Below are 19184 nucleotides of genomic sequence, written 5' to 3' on the forward strand. Positions count from 1 at the left end.
GCAGTGGAGGTTGATGGGATAACAACCCTTGTCAGAAAAAAAACAGAATTCTGCTCTGTTTTCTTCTCTAGCAACTGTCCAGAAACAGCAGTACACATCACGCCTCAGAGCCTTAAAAGACAGGTCACTAAACTATTCGACTATCATAAAATTGTCTCGGCTGGGCTTGCCAAGATCATTTTCTGTTCTGTGGAGCTTTCTCAGCCAGATCTGTGGGTTTCTTCCCCTCCTCCTTCCGCAGAAGATTCCTCTGTGCCTGGAGGCTCCATGTGCTGGCAGTCACAAAGGGGTGGAGAAGTGTGCATTAAGCTCCTGATTAAATCACAAGATCTGCCTTATGAGTGTCTCACCAACTGAAACACCAACAAGATACTCATATCATTCAATTAAAAGCATGGTCAGAACCTAATTTTGAATTGAGAAACAAATGGTTTGAACTGTTTTTTTTTAAAGGTGTGAAGGAAGTGGGCATGAGTAAGAGTAACAGTTTTCCTCAAACCAGCAGTTTTTTGCATTGAAGTAAGCAACAGAGTATAGGACCACAAAGCACAGTTTTCAGCTAGATGCCAAGGCACCATCCCATCAACACAACTAAAGGAGAGGAAAGTTTTACCTGGTTCCTCGTCCTTTCAAATTTTCAAAATCCAAAGAAACATGTCTTTACCTGCCAGGACTCTGTTAACAGAAGAGTGAGTGGCCAAGCCAGGCTGTCCACGTTCATGAAAAATTCCAGCATATGGCAAGTACTCAGGTAGTAGGAAACGCCTACAAAAAGGAATCAGAAAAAGTCTGCTAAGGACTACCATAAAACAAAGGCAATATATTACCTGTCTACCCTCAAAAATCAAGACAAAGGGACTCAATGAACTTAAGTAATCCACAGCAGCCCACAAAGGAGTCAAAATTCCTAGGATTTGTCCTTTCACAAGTCAGAATCTCCTTCCTGCCCTTCTTTCTAAAGTAAAGCTCCCCAGGGCTTCAAGCCTTGAACAGGGTGCTCCTCACCTCACCCCCACCCCAGCCCCACCCCAACCCATGCCATGCCTCTACTCTTTTTATTGTGATAATCATCCTCAAGTGACAGGGCTAGATTGTAGGCTCACTAAGAAATAATCCCAGATATGGACAACACAAAACCCAGAAATCAGGCTTAAAAATTAAATCCTGGGCTCTCGTGTAGACTTCCTCCATGGCAGAATGCCTAGTTCTTACCGTGGGACAAAACGTCCAAGTGAAGGTGCTGACATCCGGGCATTGCGTGGAGCTCGATGCCTGGATCTGTCGCCATTGTCCCTGGAGAAAACAAAAAAGTCTACATATAAGAGTCAATGGGGCAAAATCACCCATCAGCCCAAAAGACAAACATCCCCCAAACTAAATTCTAACATTAGGAGAAGATCCGGCAGAGATTAGTCATCTGGTTGGCTCACAATTTGGGTGACATATTAATATACTGCATTTCAGGAGTACCTCAACTAAACGACTTACAAGCATTTATCACAGGCAATTCAGTAAGGAAGAGGAGGAGGAGGATTTTTCTTGAGTTAATGTGTCTCTGAACCCTGTAGCAACCGAAACTGAAGTCAAATTTAAATATTCCAAGGGATGTGAAGTGGATATATATAAACTTTTTTTTAGATTGACAGACAGAAAGAAACTTCTGCTTTTAGGGCTCTTGAAGGAAGAAAAAAACGCCTCCATCATTTTTACTCAAAAAATGAATCTGTTTAGGTCCTCAGTATGGACAAATCAGTGATAAGTGAAAGAAAAACTACACAAGAAAAAGATTGGACAGTCTCTTCTCTTAGAGACTGAAAAATTGATAATGATACAGAATATTAGAAAACGTAATCCTAAACCAGGTCAATTGAGTAAAACCAAAAAAAGAAAAGGAGAAAGAAATCTTTTTTTTTTTTTGGTGTGTGTGCACTGTTAAATTATTCTTTTAATCTCTATTCTTATCATGTCCCATTCTAAGAAGAGAAGTTAGGAGAGCTTCTTAGTAAGGATAGCTCTAAGGACTTAGGTAAGGATGCTAAAAGATTATATTGTATATTTGTGGAGTGCTGATAAACCCAAAAACAATAGTAAAACCACCATATATTAAGTATCTATTATGTTCCAGTACAAGTTTTATTAATGCTGTTCCATTTGATCTTTCTACCTACCCCATGAATTATTATTAGTTTTCTTTTACAACTAAGGAAATTAAGGACCAGAGAGGCAAAGTAAAATGCCCAAGGTCATACAAGTATAAAGTGGTTAAGGCAAGACTCAACCTGATGTTGAGTCTATGTTGAAACCCCTGCTCTTTCAACTATACTTCACTGACTCCTATAAGAAAGGAGAAGAAAGCAGCCTCACATGGTTTGGTTTCCAACACATCAAAGGAACAACAAGTCAAAGGGCATTGGCTGGACAGAGCAGTTAATTAGCTGCTTAACCAACCCCATAAAATTAATGAGCCTCTGAGAACTTAAATTGGGGCATTTTCTGAATTCTCCCTTCGGATTATCTTAAAGTCAATGAGATTATCTTCAAATTGGCCCTGGAACCAAAGTTAAGAAAACACTTTGTCTTTCAAAAATTGGTCAGTGGGAGCTTCACAAGTCAGAAACAAAAGCTTATGGAGTTTTTTATATCTTGGTGGAGTTGGCTGCTTAACATTTAGAGACAAATCAATTCCAGGGATACTGGAAGCTAATTCATTCAAAAGTCAGTACTTAGTCTTTATTCTCCCCAAAGAGAAAACATAGTATTGTTTTCCTTAATATATCATATTCCTTTGACGAATCTCTACAGATGAAGGGTGGGGCAAAGTATACGCATATGGAAAGTACAATGGGAATTTTAAAAAGTGATGAGATCGAATCAAAAGGGGGAAAGCGAAATGAGACAAAATAAAGTGTCAATGGGTGAGAGATTTCAAACAGAGAGTCGAGAGGTTATCCTGGAGGTTATTATTATGCATTAAATAGATATCACCTTGTTAGTCAAGATGTAATGGAGAGCCTGGAGGGAACTGCCTGAAAATGTAGAGCTGTGTTCCAGTAGCCATGTTTCTTGATGATGATTGTATAATGATACAGCTTTCACAATGTGACTGTGTGATTGTGAAAACCTTGTGTCTGATGCTTCTTTTATCTACCTTATCAACAGATGAGTAAAACACATGGAATAAAAATAAATACTAGGGGGAACAAATGTTAAAATAAATTTAGATTGAAATGCTAGCGATCAATGAAAGAGAGGGATGAGTGGTATGGTATGTATGAATTTTTTTCTGTTGTCTTTTTATTTCTTTTTCTGAATTGATGCAAATGTTCTAAGAAATGATCAGGATGATGAATATGCAACTATGTGATGATATTGTGAATGACTGTTATATATTTAGAACGGAATGATCATAAGTTAAGAATGTTTGCGTTTGTTGTTATATTTTTTTAAAAAATTAATTAAAAAAAAAGTACTGGCAAAGTTTGGCCTCTTGATGAAAAAAAAAGTGATGAGATCAAGGTGGTGTAACGGTGACTCAGGGGCAGAATCCTCACCTGCCGTGCCAGAGACCCTGAATCAGTTCCCTGAGACTGCCCATGCCCTCCCCACTTTTGCCCTCCCCGCAAACAGCAATGAGATCAGAAGTTCCTAGCCAGTAGGCTCTAGTCACTGCAAAGCACCCAAATTGTAAATCCTGGTAGTCATATGCACACAAAGCATCAGGTGAATACTTAACAAATAAAGTGGCTCCCAAATTAAATAGATTATTTTTCAAATTTATGTAGATTCGAGTTGTGATGAGTAAAATACAATTTATTTAAAAGTACAACTGAATTCATGATAGCTTTTCATCACTGTATCTTTTACTTATCAATAGCCACAAAAATTACAACTAATATCATGAGAAGAATTTGAAAATATTTTGAAGTTTTAACTCAAAAAGGGTGAACTAAAGCTAAGCTAAAAGAAGCTAAAAAGAAGCAATGTGGGGCAAATCTAATCACTTTGTTTCATATCTATGAATGTGAGAGCTGGCCTTCCCAAAATCACATTGTGGAACTGACAATTTGCTTTCTGCAAGGTCCAAAGTTTTATCTGTTTAGGATGTGAGACTTTTTGTTTGTCCAGGTTAGTATGATGCCCCAATATATCCCAGAGTAACTTGGGCAGTGAATAAAGAAGGATTTGCAAAGTTCCCTTGAAGCACTGGGGAAAAGGAGGAAATATTCAACTTCCCCATTTGGAGAATTTCTGATACTCTCACAAGCAGTGGGGACAACCAAATCAATAGGCTGAGCCCTCAATCTTGGGGTTTGCCCTTATGAAACTTATCCCTGGCAAAGGATACTTAAAATCAGGCCTAAGAGTTACCCTGAGAGAACTCCTTTTGTTGCTCAGATGTGGCCTCTCTCTTTAAGCCAATTTGGCAGGTGTGCTGGTTTGAAAGGACGTATGCCCCCTAGAAAAGCCATGTTTTAATCAAAATCCCATTTCATAAAGATAGAATAATTCCTATTCAATACTGTATGTTTGAAACTGTAATCAGATCATCTCCCTGGATGATGTGATTTAGTGAAGAGTGGTTGTTAAACTGGATTTGGTGACGACATGTCTCCACCCATTTGGGTGGGTCTTGATTGGTTTATTGGAGTCCTATAAAAGAGGAAACGTTTTGGAGAATGAATGGGAGATTCAGAGAGAGCAAAGAATGCTGCAGCACCACGAAGCAGAGTCCACCAGCCAGTGACCTATGGAGATGAAGAACAAAAACGCCTCCTGGGGAGTTTCATGAAACCGGAAGCCAGGAGAGAAAGTTAGCAGATGATGCCATGTTTGCCATGTGTCCTTCCAGCTGAGAGAGAAGCCCTGACTGTGTTTGCCATGTGCTTTCTCACTTGAGAGAGAAACCCCAAACTTCATCGGCCTTCTAGAACCAAGGTATCTTTCCCTGGATGGATGCCTTTGATTGGGCATTCCTATAGACTTGTTTTAATGGGGACATTTTCTTGGCCTTAAAACTGTAAACTAGCAACTCATTAAATTCCCCTTTTTAAAACCTGTTCCATTTCTGGTACATTACATATCGGCAGTTAGCAAACTAGAACAGCAGGTGAACTCACTGCCCTCCCTCCTAGGTGGGACATGACTCTCAGGGGTGTAAATCTCCTTGCAACATGTGACAGAAATCCTGGGATGAGCCGGCATCAAGGGACTGAGAAAATTAAAAAGGGGAAGAGAAAAATGAGACAAAATAAAATTTCAATGGCTGAGAGATTTCAAACAGAGTCGAAGGGTTATCCTAGAGGTTATTCTTATGCATTGTATAGATATCCCTTTTTAGTTCATGGTGTGGTGGAGTAGCTGGAGGGAAGTACCCGAAACTGTTGAGTGTGTTCCAGTAGCCTTGATTCTTGAAGATGACTGTATAACATATAGTTTTTACATAGTGATCGAGTGATTGTGAAAACCTTGTGTTTGATGCTCCTTTTATCTAGGGTATGGACAGATGAGTACAAAAGACAGACAAAAAATAAACAAATAATAGGGGGGACAAAGGTTAAAATAAATTGGGTAGATGGAAATACTGGCCAATGAGAGGGAGGAGCAGGGGTATGGAAAATACGAGCTTTTTCTTTTTTCTTTTTCTGGAATAGGCAAATGTTCTAAAAATGATCATGGTGATGAATATACAACTATGTGATGATGTTGTGAGCCACTGATTGTACACCATGTATGGACTGTACGTGTATCAAGATTTATCAATAAAAACATATTTTTTAAAAAGCCTAATCTGTGACCCAATTCCATCTGGGCAAAGGGTACTCCACAAGCTGTTAATAGAGCTGAGAAGCAAGGAAGAAGAAGCCAGTGCCTCAGGTAGTACTGATTAGCAGTTGCCAATGCCCTAAAATGACACTCACAGAGCTTAGTGAAATGACACAAGATAACTTAGAAAAATGGACAAATGTCAGGGCTGGGGAAAATACTGGGCTCCTACAAAATGTATCACAAGCTTCTTTTCACTGTTATTAATTCCTAAAAAAGAATTCTAAAAAACTTCTTTCTGATTCAGTTTCTTACTCCATTACAAAAAAAAAAAAAGGGAGTGGGGTTTGCTAAACATGGCCAGAGATAATGGCTTTACAGTATTTAGAGATTGTTGGAGGATATATAGAAAACTAAGAATGAGATCAGCTAGTTCTGATACAAGGAAGGTCTCAGACTTAAGGCACCATAAACAAAAGACAATTTATGAAGTGAGTGACGATATATATGCTGGTCCTCAGGCTTATTTAACATCTTTGCTAATGATGGCAAAGTAAGGGTCTGTGCTGGTTTGAAAGGAAGCATGCCCCTAGAAAAGCCATATTTTAATATAAATCCCATTTCATAAAGGTAGGATAATCCCTATTCAATACTGTATGTTTGAAACTGTAATCAGATCATCTCCCTGGATGATGTGATTTAATCAAGAGTGGTTGTTAAACTGGATTAGGTGATGACTTGTCTCCACCCATTTGGGTGGGTCTTGATTGGTTCCTTGGAGTCCTATAAAAGAGGAAACGTTTGGAGAATGGGAAATTCAGAGTACAGAGAAGAACTAGATAGCCACAAGAAGCAGAGTTCACCAGCCGGTGACTTTGGAGATGAAGAAGGAAAATGCCTCCTGGGAAGCGTCATGAAACAGGAAGCCAGGAGAAGAAGCTAGCAGATGACACCATGTTCACCATATGCCCTTCCAGCTGAGAGAGAAACCCTGAACTTCATTGGCCTTCTTGAACCAAGGTATCTTTCCCTGGATACCTCAGATTGGATATTTCTATAGACTTGTTTTAATTGGGACATTTTCTCAGCCTTAGAACTATAAACTAGCAACTTATTAAATTTCCCTTTGTAAAAGCCATTCTGTTTCTGGTATATTGCATTCTGGCAGCTAGCAGACTAGAACAGGGCCTAAATGGCATCTCAATAAAACATACAAAAGATTTAAAATTCAAAGTGTTAGAAAACTCTAGCAAACAAAGAGAAATGACATAAAGAGACCTAGAATGGTTAGAAAAATGTGAAACATGTAGCAATACACAAATACTATGCTGTCTATGGGGGGAGGGGGAACAGAGGTGCGGAGGTGCAGGGGAACAACCTACCAAAACACCAGTGCAAACATGTATGACCAGGAAAAACCTCGAAAATAAGAATGGGTAATGTAGTAAAGGCCAGAATTCCCAACCAAAGAACAAATTAGGCAAGAGGAGAATAACAGGCCCTGGGTTTTAGTACTAGCATGCAATAATCCCAGAGAAATGACACAGCTCCAAATATATTAGAGCTGAAAAGGACACTAGGGATCCTGAAGATTTTATACTCTAAAAAAACGGTAGGATTCAGAGGTAAGAAGTTGAGAAAGGGAATAAACATTCAATGCATAGGATACTTGAGAGGAGTAGAAAAAGGGGAGAATGTTAAGAGTTCCAAGAAAAAAAGCAAAGAAATTAAAAATACTTAGGATAATGCTACTCTCTTTTGTGCATATACAAGATCAACATAAATCAAGGCTTCACAATATAGAGGGGGCAAAATAAATCATACCAGTGGACTAGAAGATATTTGACAGATAGATGGTAGAAGAAAGGCAAACCCAAGAGATAATTTATAATTTACCTTAGAAACAATGAAGGTTGCTAAATACTGGGGTCTAATCTAACGTAACCCATGTCCTTTTCAAGGGGCCTTAAAAAACAAACAAACAACAGTGAAGGCCAGAACACACAAATATGCTAGTTTTGCTCCTCCATCACAGAAGGAGTCTTTCTCACCAGAATACTTTCCAGTGAACTACCAGAGAAACCCTCATCAATCTCATCGGCCAGAGCTGCCTTTAAGCCAGCAGGACAGGGTTGTTAATGGCTTTCCTAGTTGTTGAACTCTGTGCTTCTGTGATTAACTCTCCGAGGGGTATTTGGGAAGGGGAGGGGGAAGAATAAGTGAGATTTTAGAGGGAAAAAACACCCTTCAAACAATTAAGCACCTTAAGACAAGTGCTGAATAAAGGAAGATGCATTTCTGGAGCAAGGAAAAACGTAAGCAGTGACTCTTTTGCTAAATACCCAGGATTAATTGTCTTAGGACGAGGCTGTAATTTAAAAGAATGAAAAATACACCTGCAGACTAATGTCTGTGTCCTGACCAGACAGTCAGGTTGTCACTGCTCCTCAGTGATAAATGGCTCTGACTCGGCCCTTTTTGATAAATGAAGCTTTTGCAGCAAGAAGCTCAAAAGGCCATTGTTCTCTTGACAGCACATAGTTGATTTTGCTGTAAATCAGACTATCAAAAATTCACTTGCTTCCCTATGCTCCTCTTTTCTATTCACTCTCCAGATAAGAGAAGGCCTGGCTGGATATCACATGCAAAAGAATGAAAGAGGAGCCGTATCTCACACCGTACACAAAAATTAACTCAAAATGGATCAAAGATCTAAATATTAGATTTAAGATGATAAAACTTTTAGAAAAAAGTAGGGAAATATCTTATAAATCTTATAATAGGAGGTGGTTTCCTAGACCTTACACCCAAAGCATGAGCATTGAAGAAAGAAAGAAATGGGAACTCAAAATTAAACACTTTTGTGCATCGAAGAACTTCATCAAGAAAGTAGAAAGACAGCCTACACAATGGGAGACAATATTTGGAAATGACACATCAGATAAAGGCCTAGTATCCAGAATGTGTATAAAGAGATTGTTCAACTCAACAACAAAAAGACAAACGACCCAATTACAAAATAGGTAAAAGACATGAACAGACAGTTCTAAGAAGAGGAAATACAAATGGCCAAAAGGCACATGAAAAGATGTGCCTTCCCTGGCTTGACTTCCATGGCTATTAGGGAAATGAAAATCAAAACCACAATGAGATATCATCTCACACCCACCAGAATGGCCATTATCAATAAAACAGAAAACAACAAGTGCTGAAGAGGATGTGGAGAAAGAGGCACACTAATCCACTGTTCTTGGGAATGTCAAATGGTACAACTGCTGTGGAAGGCAGTTTGGCAGTTCTTCACGAAGCTAAGTATAGAATTGCCACAGGATCCGGCAATACCATTACTAGGTATCTACTCAGAGAACATGAAGGCAAGGACCACAGACATTTACACACCAGTGTTTATAGCAGCATTATTTACATTTGCAAAGAGATGGAAACAGCCCAAATGTCCATCAACAGACGAGTGACTAACAAGTTGTGGTATATACATGATGGAATATTATGCAGCTGTTAAGACAGAATAAAGTTATGAAGTATGTAACAACATGGATGGACCTTGAGGACATTATGCTGAGTGAGATTAGCCAGAAAGAGAAGGCCTGGTTGGTATGCTTCTCCCTGGATGCAGAGTGATTCTTCCTCACTTAGGCAGTTAGTTGGAAACTAAGGCCCCAGAAGGCCCAGTCTCTCCTTCCAAGGACCATGCAATTTCTGAGAGGAAGGCATATTCTCAGCTGATACCATCAATACGAGATACCTAATAAGTCTCCTGGAACTGCAGAGCATTAATTCTTCTCCAAGGGATAGTAATATAAAAGATGATTTGAGATAATTACCATTTACAAGTTCCTCTCTCTTATTCTACCTTTTAATTTCATCTGAATAATTATGCAAATCCATACTCTTATTGTGCGTTTTATGTTAAAATACATATATACATATACATTATATGTAAATAAGAAGTTATGCCCTCTTTTTTTTCTGGCTATTTAATTCTTTCCATCTGTATTTTCCCATTCTCAGCTCAAGCAAAATCCAGACATGTTCCATTTTCTTTCTCTTCTGCATTCCCCATAATAAATATTCATATGTAATTTTTTTTATCATAAAAAGTACTAATTCCAAAGCTGCCAAGCAATGTTATATATTTCTAAGCAAAAGGCTCAAAATCCTCGGTAAGGAGCTAGAATTGAGATAGGCATGTATAGATCTTATAAATATACTGGGGTACAACAGGCATCAGATATCCTATACTTAAATCTTAGGAGTTTTCTTTACTTTTCTGATGCTTTTAATTACTCTACTTCTGCCGAGGTCAAGGCAAAAGGAGCTCATTCCTCCAGCAAAATTCAGAAATAGACCCTACTCTTAGAAAACACCAAGGCCTTTTTATACCCAATACCAAAATTCAGTCCTTAAAAGTCCTCACCTATTATATTCACTGCTTTCTAACTGGTTTAATTGCATCTGTACACTTGCCACTTTAGCTCATCCTAACCAATGCTGTCTTGAGTTAGCTACCTGAAATGCAGACTGAATTATGGCTGTTTCTAAATAAAAACAAAGTCCAAACACCTCAGCCAGGCATTCTAAGTCCTTCACAGTTCAAGCCCCAAATGCCATTCCAAATTCTCTCTCATATAACAAACACTCCATAAGCTTTAGCCACAGATCTAGTCAGGGTCTCTGAATAAGCCCTATAATCTCCTTTCTCTGGGGTTTTGCTCAAGCTATTCCCTTGTCTAGAATCTCCTTCCCTACCCCTATCCTCCATATCAATTAATTTATCAAAGTCCTATGCAGTCTTCAACACTCAGCTTAAACCCATGAACCTCTCACATTGCCCCAAATATGCTTTCCCTTCATACAATAATACTATTCTTGTATGTTGGTGGAACCTCTGTCACAACCCTTCTTATAGTCAATCTTTTCAGAAATGTATGAAGATTATCTGATGGTATTATTCCACAGCTTAAAACCTTTTAATGTCTCCCTCTCACCTATGGAATAAATTTCACTTCCTTTGGAAGGCACAAAAGACTCTATAAGATCTGACCCTAGGCCTCATCTCCTGCCATATATCTCGTAGTTTACAGTTGATAGGGCAATTCCCTAAACACCCCATGCTGTTTCATGTTTCTATGACTGTGCGTTTATTTGCCTTCCCCTTAAGTATACCTAGGCAAAGCATAGGCATATTTGAAGACTTCTTACCTTTCTCTTTTACAAAGGTGACCTTGTAAAAGTGATCAACTACTATAAAAACAAAGTGAAATTATTTTAGATTATCTGGTAAAAGGGAAGCAGTTTCTCATCTACTCTCACTTTAAGAACTAATTCTGCACAACACAGCCACTCGATAAATGTAGTTGTTCAGCTGATTCCTGAATGTTTTAGCAGGTTCTAATCTGTAAAGAGAATACGTTTACAGTGTTTTTCGTTACAATTTCTCTTGCAACAGTATTAAAGAGTTCATGGTTTGTAAGGCAAATGGTAGAGAGAGAGCCAACTATACTTGAAAATGAAAAAGACAATTTTCCCCTCCAAAGATTTCAGATGCTATTAGCTACTCTTCTCTTTCTTGGTTATCAGTTATATATTTGTTATTTGAGGCTAGTATTGGATCCCACAGAAGTACTAAAAATTCCAAGAGAGAAATTCCGGAACCAAGTACTACCAAGGATATATGGCTTCAGTCTGCTGGAATTTCTACTGAGGAGAACTTGAGTGCAAGTATGAGTTTCACAAAGTTATCAGAATTTTGCCTATAGACAGATCACGACAGGAGCAGTACAATCTGGTTTCTAACATTTTATCTGTCTATGGCTCAACTAAACTTCAGCTAAATCAAAGGGACAAAGGAAGACTATCAAATTATGAACTAAGAGCAAGTAACCTCCCATAAGCCACACCCAGTCAGATGGTACGGCTGAGGTTGGGACTTGTAATAGCCGCCTTCAGATCTCTCCTCCACTATACCATATACCAAGACCTTGTAATGACTTCCTTGCCAAAGTGTGTCTTGTTGCATGAGGCACTTCTGCACCTGTGTCTGTGGTACTGCTAGAACATATCATGCCATACTACGGAATCAGAGCCCATCTCTGGTGCTGAGAAATGTTTGCTATAATACTTGCAACTAAATATTTCTGAGTATTTGGAGGATAAAGGGATCCAAATATGACAAAGAAAATTCTAAGAGCTAAGAAAAGAAATGTAGTAGATCTAAAGATACTTCATTTTAAGGGTGAAAGATTGGAATTCTCATTGAGATGTTTCCCTCAGGCAGAAATCTGAAGTATGGTGCCTCAACTGGTAATGAAAGATTTGTTCTGTTCTATGTTAGCTATAAATTTCAAGAAATTGAATACAATTACTCAGTGGCTGGTATGTATGGTAGATATATTTGTAGCTGATCTCACCTGAAGCTCCTCTAGTTCTGACTGTCATTAACAAGGACTTCACTCAGGCTATTCTTTGCCCAGGAAATAAAAGCAGCTGTAAAAAAAGCACCTCTCAGTGAGGTAGGAACATGATCTGGGGATGATTCTGGGATTATAATTGCATTTAGAATAACTGATAAAATGAGGAAGGAGGAAAATAATAGTCATAAAGGCACACATACCACCTCTTTCGCAGGCCTTAACAACTCTCTTTTAAATATGAGGATGACAACTTAAGGGATACAGCACTTAACCTGGGCTTCATAAAGCCTTCCTCCCTTTTTCCAAAGAGATGATAAAAATGGAAATGAAAATTGTCCTTTTACTTATTTGCCAACCACGCTGTAACTGGTGGTCTGGGCTGAAAGCAGCCAGAGAGCAACGTCAAGGGCGGCCACAGCTTCACCCTGCTTGTGAACATCTTTATGCAAAGAAGCTGCTGAGGGCTTCAGAGAGACCTGCCAACAGGCCTCTGTCCTGTTTGTGCATTCTGATAAACACAAGGACCCTGCAGTCTCAATCCCTGCCACAAAGAAGAATAGCAGGGGAAGTTGTCTGCCTGGGAATATATGGTCATTAAGCCAGATCCCAAAAGAACAGAAAATTTCACTGGGTGCTGACCATCCTCCAGTCTCCAAGAGATAAATCTCGATGGTCTTGTTCCACAGCAAGCTTATAAAAGGGCTCAAAAATGCAAGATAATAAAAGTCAGACACTACATATGCTTGTTCTCTAATCTTATACATGTCTGCCATTTGATCAAGTCTCAGTAACTTCATTCAGAAAAACACCACAATGGAACAAATAACTTCCTCATCAGGTTATTGTAAGGATCAACAAGATTTACGTTTATGTTAATATATGTATGCATATAAATGTTTTGTAAGCTATAAATTAGCAAACATTCAAAAAATATTATTATACCTGATACCTTTCATTTAATGAAAAGGTAATAGAAAAGACCCCAAAAAATGGGATCTGGGTAATGGCTGCTTCGGTTTTCTGGGGACCCTATACACCTGGATGGGATGAGCCAGAGAATGGCAGAATGCCCTCTGAGTTAGCACATGGGAAGAGGGTGAAAGGTTGAAGTGGGTTACCAAAAGAAGGGGCGTGATGTGCTGTGAAGGTAAGGAAACCCACACAGAACAGTCTCTTTCAATGGCCCCTTAACTGTTAGAAGGGTTCCAGGTCACAGCTCAGTTACCAGCTTCTCTGCATCTGAAAACACTATGAACTGTGACTATACAAGCTTCTAACCTCTACACATTAAAGCGAATGAAAGGATTAGGAAAGAGAAATTAAGATGAACTGGTATAGTCTGTAATTCCTCACATCTCTCTCCTCAGAAAACCTAGAAATTAAGAGGAGCAAACCCAAGCAGCACTCCATATACAGTGGGGGAGGTGGGCTGAGAAGGAGACAGAACGAATTGAACAGACAATAAGTCAGTATTAACCAGCCAGTAACATCCTTCACTAGAAGACCTAGACTACTAATGTTGAAGTGACTAATCCACAGTTGCTATTAAAAACAAGATTATAGCCTGCATCAGCCCCAAAAGAAAGGAAAACACCCCAGAGAGGGAATTTCAGGGGGGCATTAGAGAAATTGGTCCATTATTACTAACCAGGGAGCAATACAAGACCCCAAGGGGGAAAATGATGTACCGGTGCTATGGAAAGTGAAGCAAGAAATGTAAATGCAGGTCGCAGGTTGCCCTGAAGCCAGAGGGGAGGTGAGAGTACAGGTGGGCTGTGGGGAGGACGAGGAGGAGGCAGCCTGACATAGGAGAATTGAGGGGGAAGGAAGGGGAAAGGGAGGAGGTGGTAGCAGAAGAAAGGGAAGGTAACACGAGAACAGAACATTTTAAACTAACCCAGAACTCCATTGTGAAGGACAAGTCACGAGGCAAGAAACAGCTCAAAGGTATGAGCCCCACATTTTACCACTGCAAAGAGGTAGCACAGCAGCTTTCTACGAATGCATGGAAAGAGGGCTGGGCAATCCACAGTACTGACTCCCAGAGCTCGGCAGGACTTCTCAAAGAAAGGCACCCAGGCTTTTTCAGCAGCACTAAGTGCTAGCAGCTTCGGCATGTGTTTAAACTGCTTCCCTGAATAGACCCTGGTGCTGGGAAAAGAGTATCTACAGGAGAACATATTTCACTACAGGTGTCCGTCTGGGTAAGGAAATGGGGACTCTGTTCCCTTCCCTGCCAGTAAGTATGTGCATCCCCCTCCCCTAGAGTAGACAGAAGGAAGAATCCTGAGAGTTGGAGAGTAGCTGGGCTCCTCTCACACAGTTCATGAGGGCGGACCATCACTCCTGCTCCCTTGGCCACACCATAGCTGATTCAGGACACCGCTGCATTTCTTTCACATTTACATCTTAGACAAATAAACCTCCCATATAGTCTTCCTTTTGCTTCCAAATATGCAATAGCTAGTACATTTAACAACAGCACCAGGAAGGCAAGTTGGTATAAGTGTTGTTCCCATCTCCTTAGTCCTCTCTAACAAAGAGATTTCTCAAACACATCTGTTTGAGATTTTGCATGACATCTGTTACAAGGTGACTCCTGAGAAAACTACCCACTCGGTTCAAAGAAGAGGAAGGAGGATGAAGGTGACAAGAACTCCCAAGACCCTAGACCTGACCAAGCTCTATCAAGATGGGAGAGGGGAAAAAAAAGGAAAACGACCATTGGGCTGCTCTATCCTAATACTGCCAGCCAAAAATAAAAAGCAGGGGGACCAAACAAAGGAATCAAAACAAGAGCTAGATGTTCAATCTGACACAAACTAGGAAAGGCCAGCAGCACCAGGACAGGGAAGGTAGAACCCAGCATTAAGGCTGGGGGAGCTTGGATTCTGGCGCCTGGAGTTGATCCTCCCTTCTAGCTTACAGCTCCCCGCACCTCACCCTTTACTCAAAAGACTAGAAGAAAGGAATCATCTCTCAACTCACCACATTAATGTGACAGGCTACTTTCAAAGGCTCTTTGGGGAGGTGGGGAAGGGGGAAGACTGAGGAAGTTCAGGCAAGAGAATAGGACCTCAATCAGTCTGATCAACGGTGCTAAGACAGAGAATCCTCTTTTTAGAAAATCCAAGTATTTTCATTATTTTTAATCTCCATACCTACTATGCTTAAGACAAAAAACCCTTCTGCCTCTTTGAAGTCATGAAGACAGCCAAGCAGAAGCATTACACAGCCCCTGTACATACATAGGGGAAATAAAAATGTCGCCTAAAGAGCAGTAGCCATCTTCTCCAACTCTGACCTGGGACCTGTCTCTTCCTACAGGCTCCAGTGAATCAGCAATGCAATTGCCAGAGCTGGGAGTTCTTGGGTATTTTAACCTTCTGTCCCTCATCCTATCTTATATTTATAAACAATAACTTAAGGGTTTGAAGGAAGAATGTCAGTCATTGCTGCTCAGACAACAGCCAGCTTGGAAGGACTCAAAGAATGGGAGGAGAGGGAAGTAAGTAAGCTGGGTATGTACTTACTCAAAGTCCTCAAATTCCAAGTCGGTTCCCTCTACTGATGGACCCTGGTTGTCTGAGGAAGAGGAGGAAGTGGAAGAACGGAGACGGTTCTGTTGGTAGCGCATGGAGCGCTGGCGAATACTGTCTCTCCGCGAGAGATACTGGATCATCCTCTGAGCGTAGTATGCAGCAGGAGATAATCTAAGAGACAGAGATGGACAAACACAAACTAGCACTAACGTGAGGAATACTGTGAAAGACAGTCAATCCAGTTCTCCCATGGCATCTCCCTGTGGGGCCAACTCTGGAAACATGAAAAATAAATGGCATTTAACTCACCAGAAGGTTTATACTGCAGAATATACTTATGAGACTATCACCAGTGTTTCTGTTCTGAGATAAGATAAACAGGCCTTTTAATCAGACTTCATCTGATTGAGAGCTGCCCCCTCTGAAAAGGACAGCACTGGGTCTTTCTTTTTAGCTTCTTAAGGGACCCCTTTCAGTTTCTCAGAGTACACTTTATATAGAATCACAACTTTTCCTTAGTCATCATACATATTCAAAGTGCAAGATACGAGACAGAACTTAGTAATCATCTTCAGATCATCTATTCTTTCATTTTATGGATGAGAAAACAGGCCAAAAGATGGTAAACCTTAAATAATTAAAGACAGCATCTACAGGCATCATCTTCAACAAGCTTTCTTTCTTCTCCAACAACTATCCACAGCTTCATATTTGTCCTCTCTTCTTAAAATGATCTCTTTGAACCTCTTACTCCTCCCTTACTGATTATGCACAAGCACTTGTAACATGGCAGAAATATACAGGATGGAGACAGAGTAAAATATACTTGGAAGAACAGAGGACCTAATAGAAAAAGAGAGAGGTTTTTCTATTTGGAGCATCAAAAATACATGGATACTGAGCAAAATAAAAGGTAACAGTCATTCCTTTTCTTCTCCTTTGCTATGGTTATTCCTAGCAAATAATTAGTTTGGACCTATATTCTTCAAAACTCTGACTTAATATCTTGATACTCCATGAAAACTTCTAGTGTCTCACACAACTCTCCACACGTCCTTTCTCAGTTTCCCTCTATCGCTCACAATACTGCTACATAATTTGAGGATATGATTAAGAAGGAACAATAATAGAAAAATGCCATATCATAGGTAATATTAAGTAGAGTACTAAGAAATTTCAAGACTTAAAACCTGCCTGAGGCACACATGAGAACTCACTAATTACACTGGGAATTTTATCCTACAGAAAGACACAAGGATGCAAAGATATATATATATATATATAAGGAGGAAGTTCATTTACACATTTTAGCACTAGTGAAAAAACTAGGAAACCACCCAAGTGCCCACCAACAGTTAAATAAATTATTTCCATATAAAGAAATACTATGTAACTATTAAATAAAAAGTAGTTCTACACACTCACAAGGAAAGCCCTCTAAAATAAAAATTTAAGTGGGAGAAACAGTGAAGAACAGTATTTATATACTAATATATATTTTAAAATACATATTTTTGCAACTAGGGAAAAAAATAAAAGGAGATAGAGCAACCCTAATGATTACTGGGGACCTTAATACTTGATACACATCTATAATGTTTTACTATAAAAAGAAAAAAGATATTTATCTTCTGTTATTTTATTTAAAACGGAACTCTGGAAAAATTGATTGAGAATGAAAATTGTAGTCGTAGTCCTACCCAAATAGTATGAAAGGTGTTCACACCCATCTTGCGGCCTTTTTCATACCCCTGGACAGCCTCTGGGCAGATCCTCAATAAGTCTACTGTCTCATGGCAAAGACCGCGCAGCTAACAGCTGTAGGAACTGAGGAAACATCTGTCATCAGAGGTGTTGTCCATTTGGCCAACCATCAAATGTAATTCTCAAGCAGGCTGATTGACGATTTCTGCAACTCAAATGTTTGTGTTACAGAAACATATGCTACATTTTGCATCACTGAGTCCAGATTATCTTTGATTAGCAGATGGGCATGGGTTGTACAGGTGCCTTGGCCAAGATGATCAGAGTACAACAACTATTTCTTAAAAGCCTTAACTGGTGGAACTTATATTATCCCTGAATACCTCTGTTCCCATGCACTTTGTAAGGATGAATCACAGAATCTCCTATTTTCAACAGACAGAGGTCAATATTCTTGAGTTGTTTCTACATCTACCAAGTACACAGAAATCTTCCAGCTGAAATTAACTAATTGTTGGTTAAATTTTTAAGTCAATCAGACTGGAAAAGAATCTAAGAAGAAAAGTTTCAAGAGGGGAATGAAGATCGTTTTGGGGGAACTGATTCTGAAAAGGGACCATAAAAATATACTCATTCCTTGGTATACAGTCTACCCTAACCATTGGAAAAATTATAATATAGATAGAAGTAACAATAATGCTGCTGCTGCTGCTGCTGCTGACAAAGATTGCCCTCTGATGGAGGGATACAATTTCAGCATTAAGTAACCACAAATGTTTAATTTCACCAAGACAGGAATTTCCTAGCGTTTGAAATGGTACATCAGTTATAATAAAAGATTCTTGGTTCAATTATTAAATGCCAGAACATTCCAGACTCGCCCATTTAGGTGTGCAGACAGAAGGAAGCTCAGGATCTGAGTGCCAAGGAGACGGTTCACAAAGGCTTTGACCTACACATTTTATGTTGTGACATCTATGAGGAAAAAGAAATTAACCAACCAGTAATGAGGTAAAAATCATCCTTCTACTGAGGGGCTTGAAAATCTATCAGACAAACCCAAAGAGTTTCAGGTGAGAATTTTTAATGTTTTTCAAAAATCCTCAATTGTTCTTCAAAGAACACTTTACCCTCCAAAAAACCTATTTAGTGTATGGGAAATGTAAAAATACCAACACCATAAAGTATGGACATTTTTTGTGATAAAGAGACAAGTGCAGAAATAAATAAAAGACTTATAACATGGAAGGAAGCTAAATAAGGATCTTGATCTTTAAGAATCACTGCTGAACTTAGCCAGGTCAAAAATCCTGGAGATGACACTCCTATTGCTATCCTAAAAGAAAATGTTCTATAGCAGGAAGTTCTCTATCAGTGTTTTAAATTATTTGCTTCACATGAAAAATTTCCTTCTTGTATTTGGGGTTCACAACTTTCTAATAATATTATCTGGTGCTACCTATTTTAAAGTCATCAATCCCTATGTTCAGTTCTGATCCTTGGATTTGCCGTAACTGGAAAATGGAAAAGGAAGTAGGAAGATAATAGTGACTCTTTCCACTAGTATCTCAGAGAGAATGTTCAGTATCATGACATAACTGACAACAACAAAATCATTTAATGTCAATGGAGTCATCTTGACCTAAGTATTTTTCCAGGTGGATTTGAAACTCCTAATCTAAAGCAAAGCTTATTTAGCTTTATCTGACCATATTGCTAACTTGCTAACCCCAGCATGGTAAAT

At 39.3% G+C, this 19184-nt stretch overlaps 1 protein-coding gene across 12 annotated transcripts in view; it reads right to left on the reverse strand.

Moving 5' to 3' along the window:
- The window catches only part of AMBRA1 (autophagy and beclin 1 regulator 1), a 226276-nt gene that overhangs the window by 110186 nt on the left and 96906 nt on the right, over positions 1-19184 (reverse strand). For 10 of the 12 annotated variants that reach the window (XR_013156974.1, XM_077114562.1, XM_077114560.1 and 7 more), the window contains 3 exons: positions 15728-15907; positions 1213-1293; positions 665-765 (listed from right to left, as the gene is read on the reverse strand). Coding sequence is in view for 11 of the 12 variants with exons in the window: in XM_077114562.1 (XP_076970677.1) it covers positions 665-765; positions 1213-1293; positions 15728-15907 (362 nt within the window). In the remaining variant the exon portion in view is untranslated. The remainder of the gene's footprint in view (positions 1-664; positions 766-1212; positions 1294-15727; positions 15908-19184) is intronic. The other 2 variants (XM_077114563.1, XM_077114567.1) reach the window with 1 other exon arrangement.

The sequence above is a fragment of the Tamandua tetradactyla genome, chromosome 8 (assembly GCF_023851605.1).
Source record: "Tamandua tetradactyla isolate mTamTet1 chromosome 8, mTamTet1.pri, whole genome shotgun sequence".
NCBI lineage: Eukaryota > Metazoa > Chordata > Mammalia > Pilosa > Myrmecophagidae > Tamandua > Tamandua tetradactyla.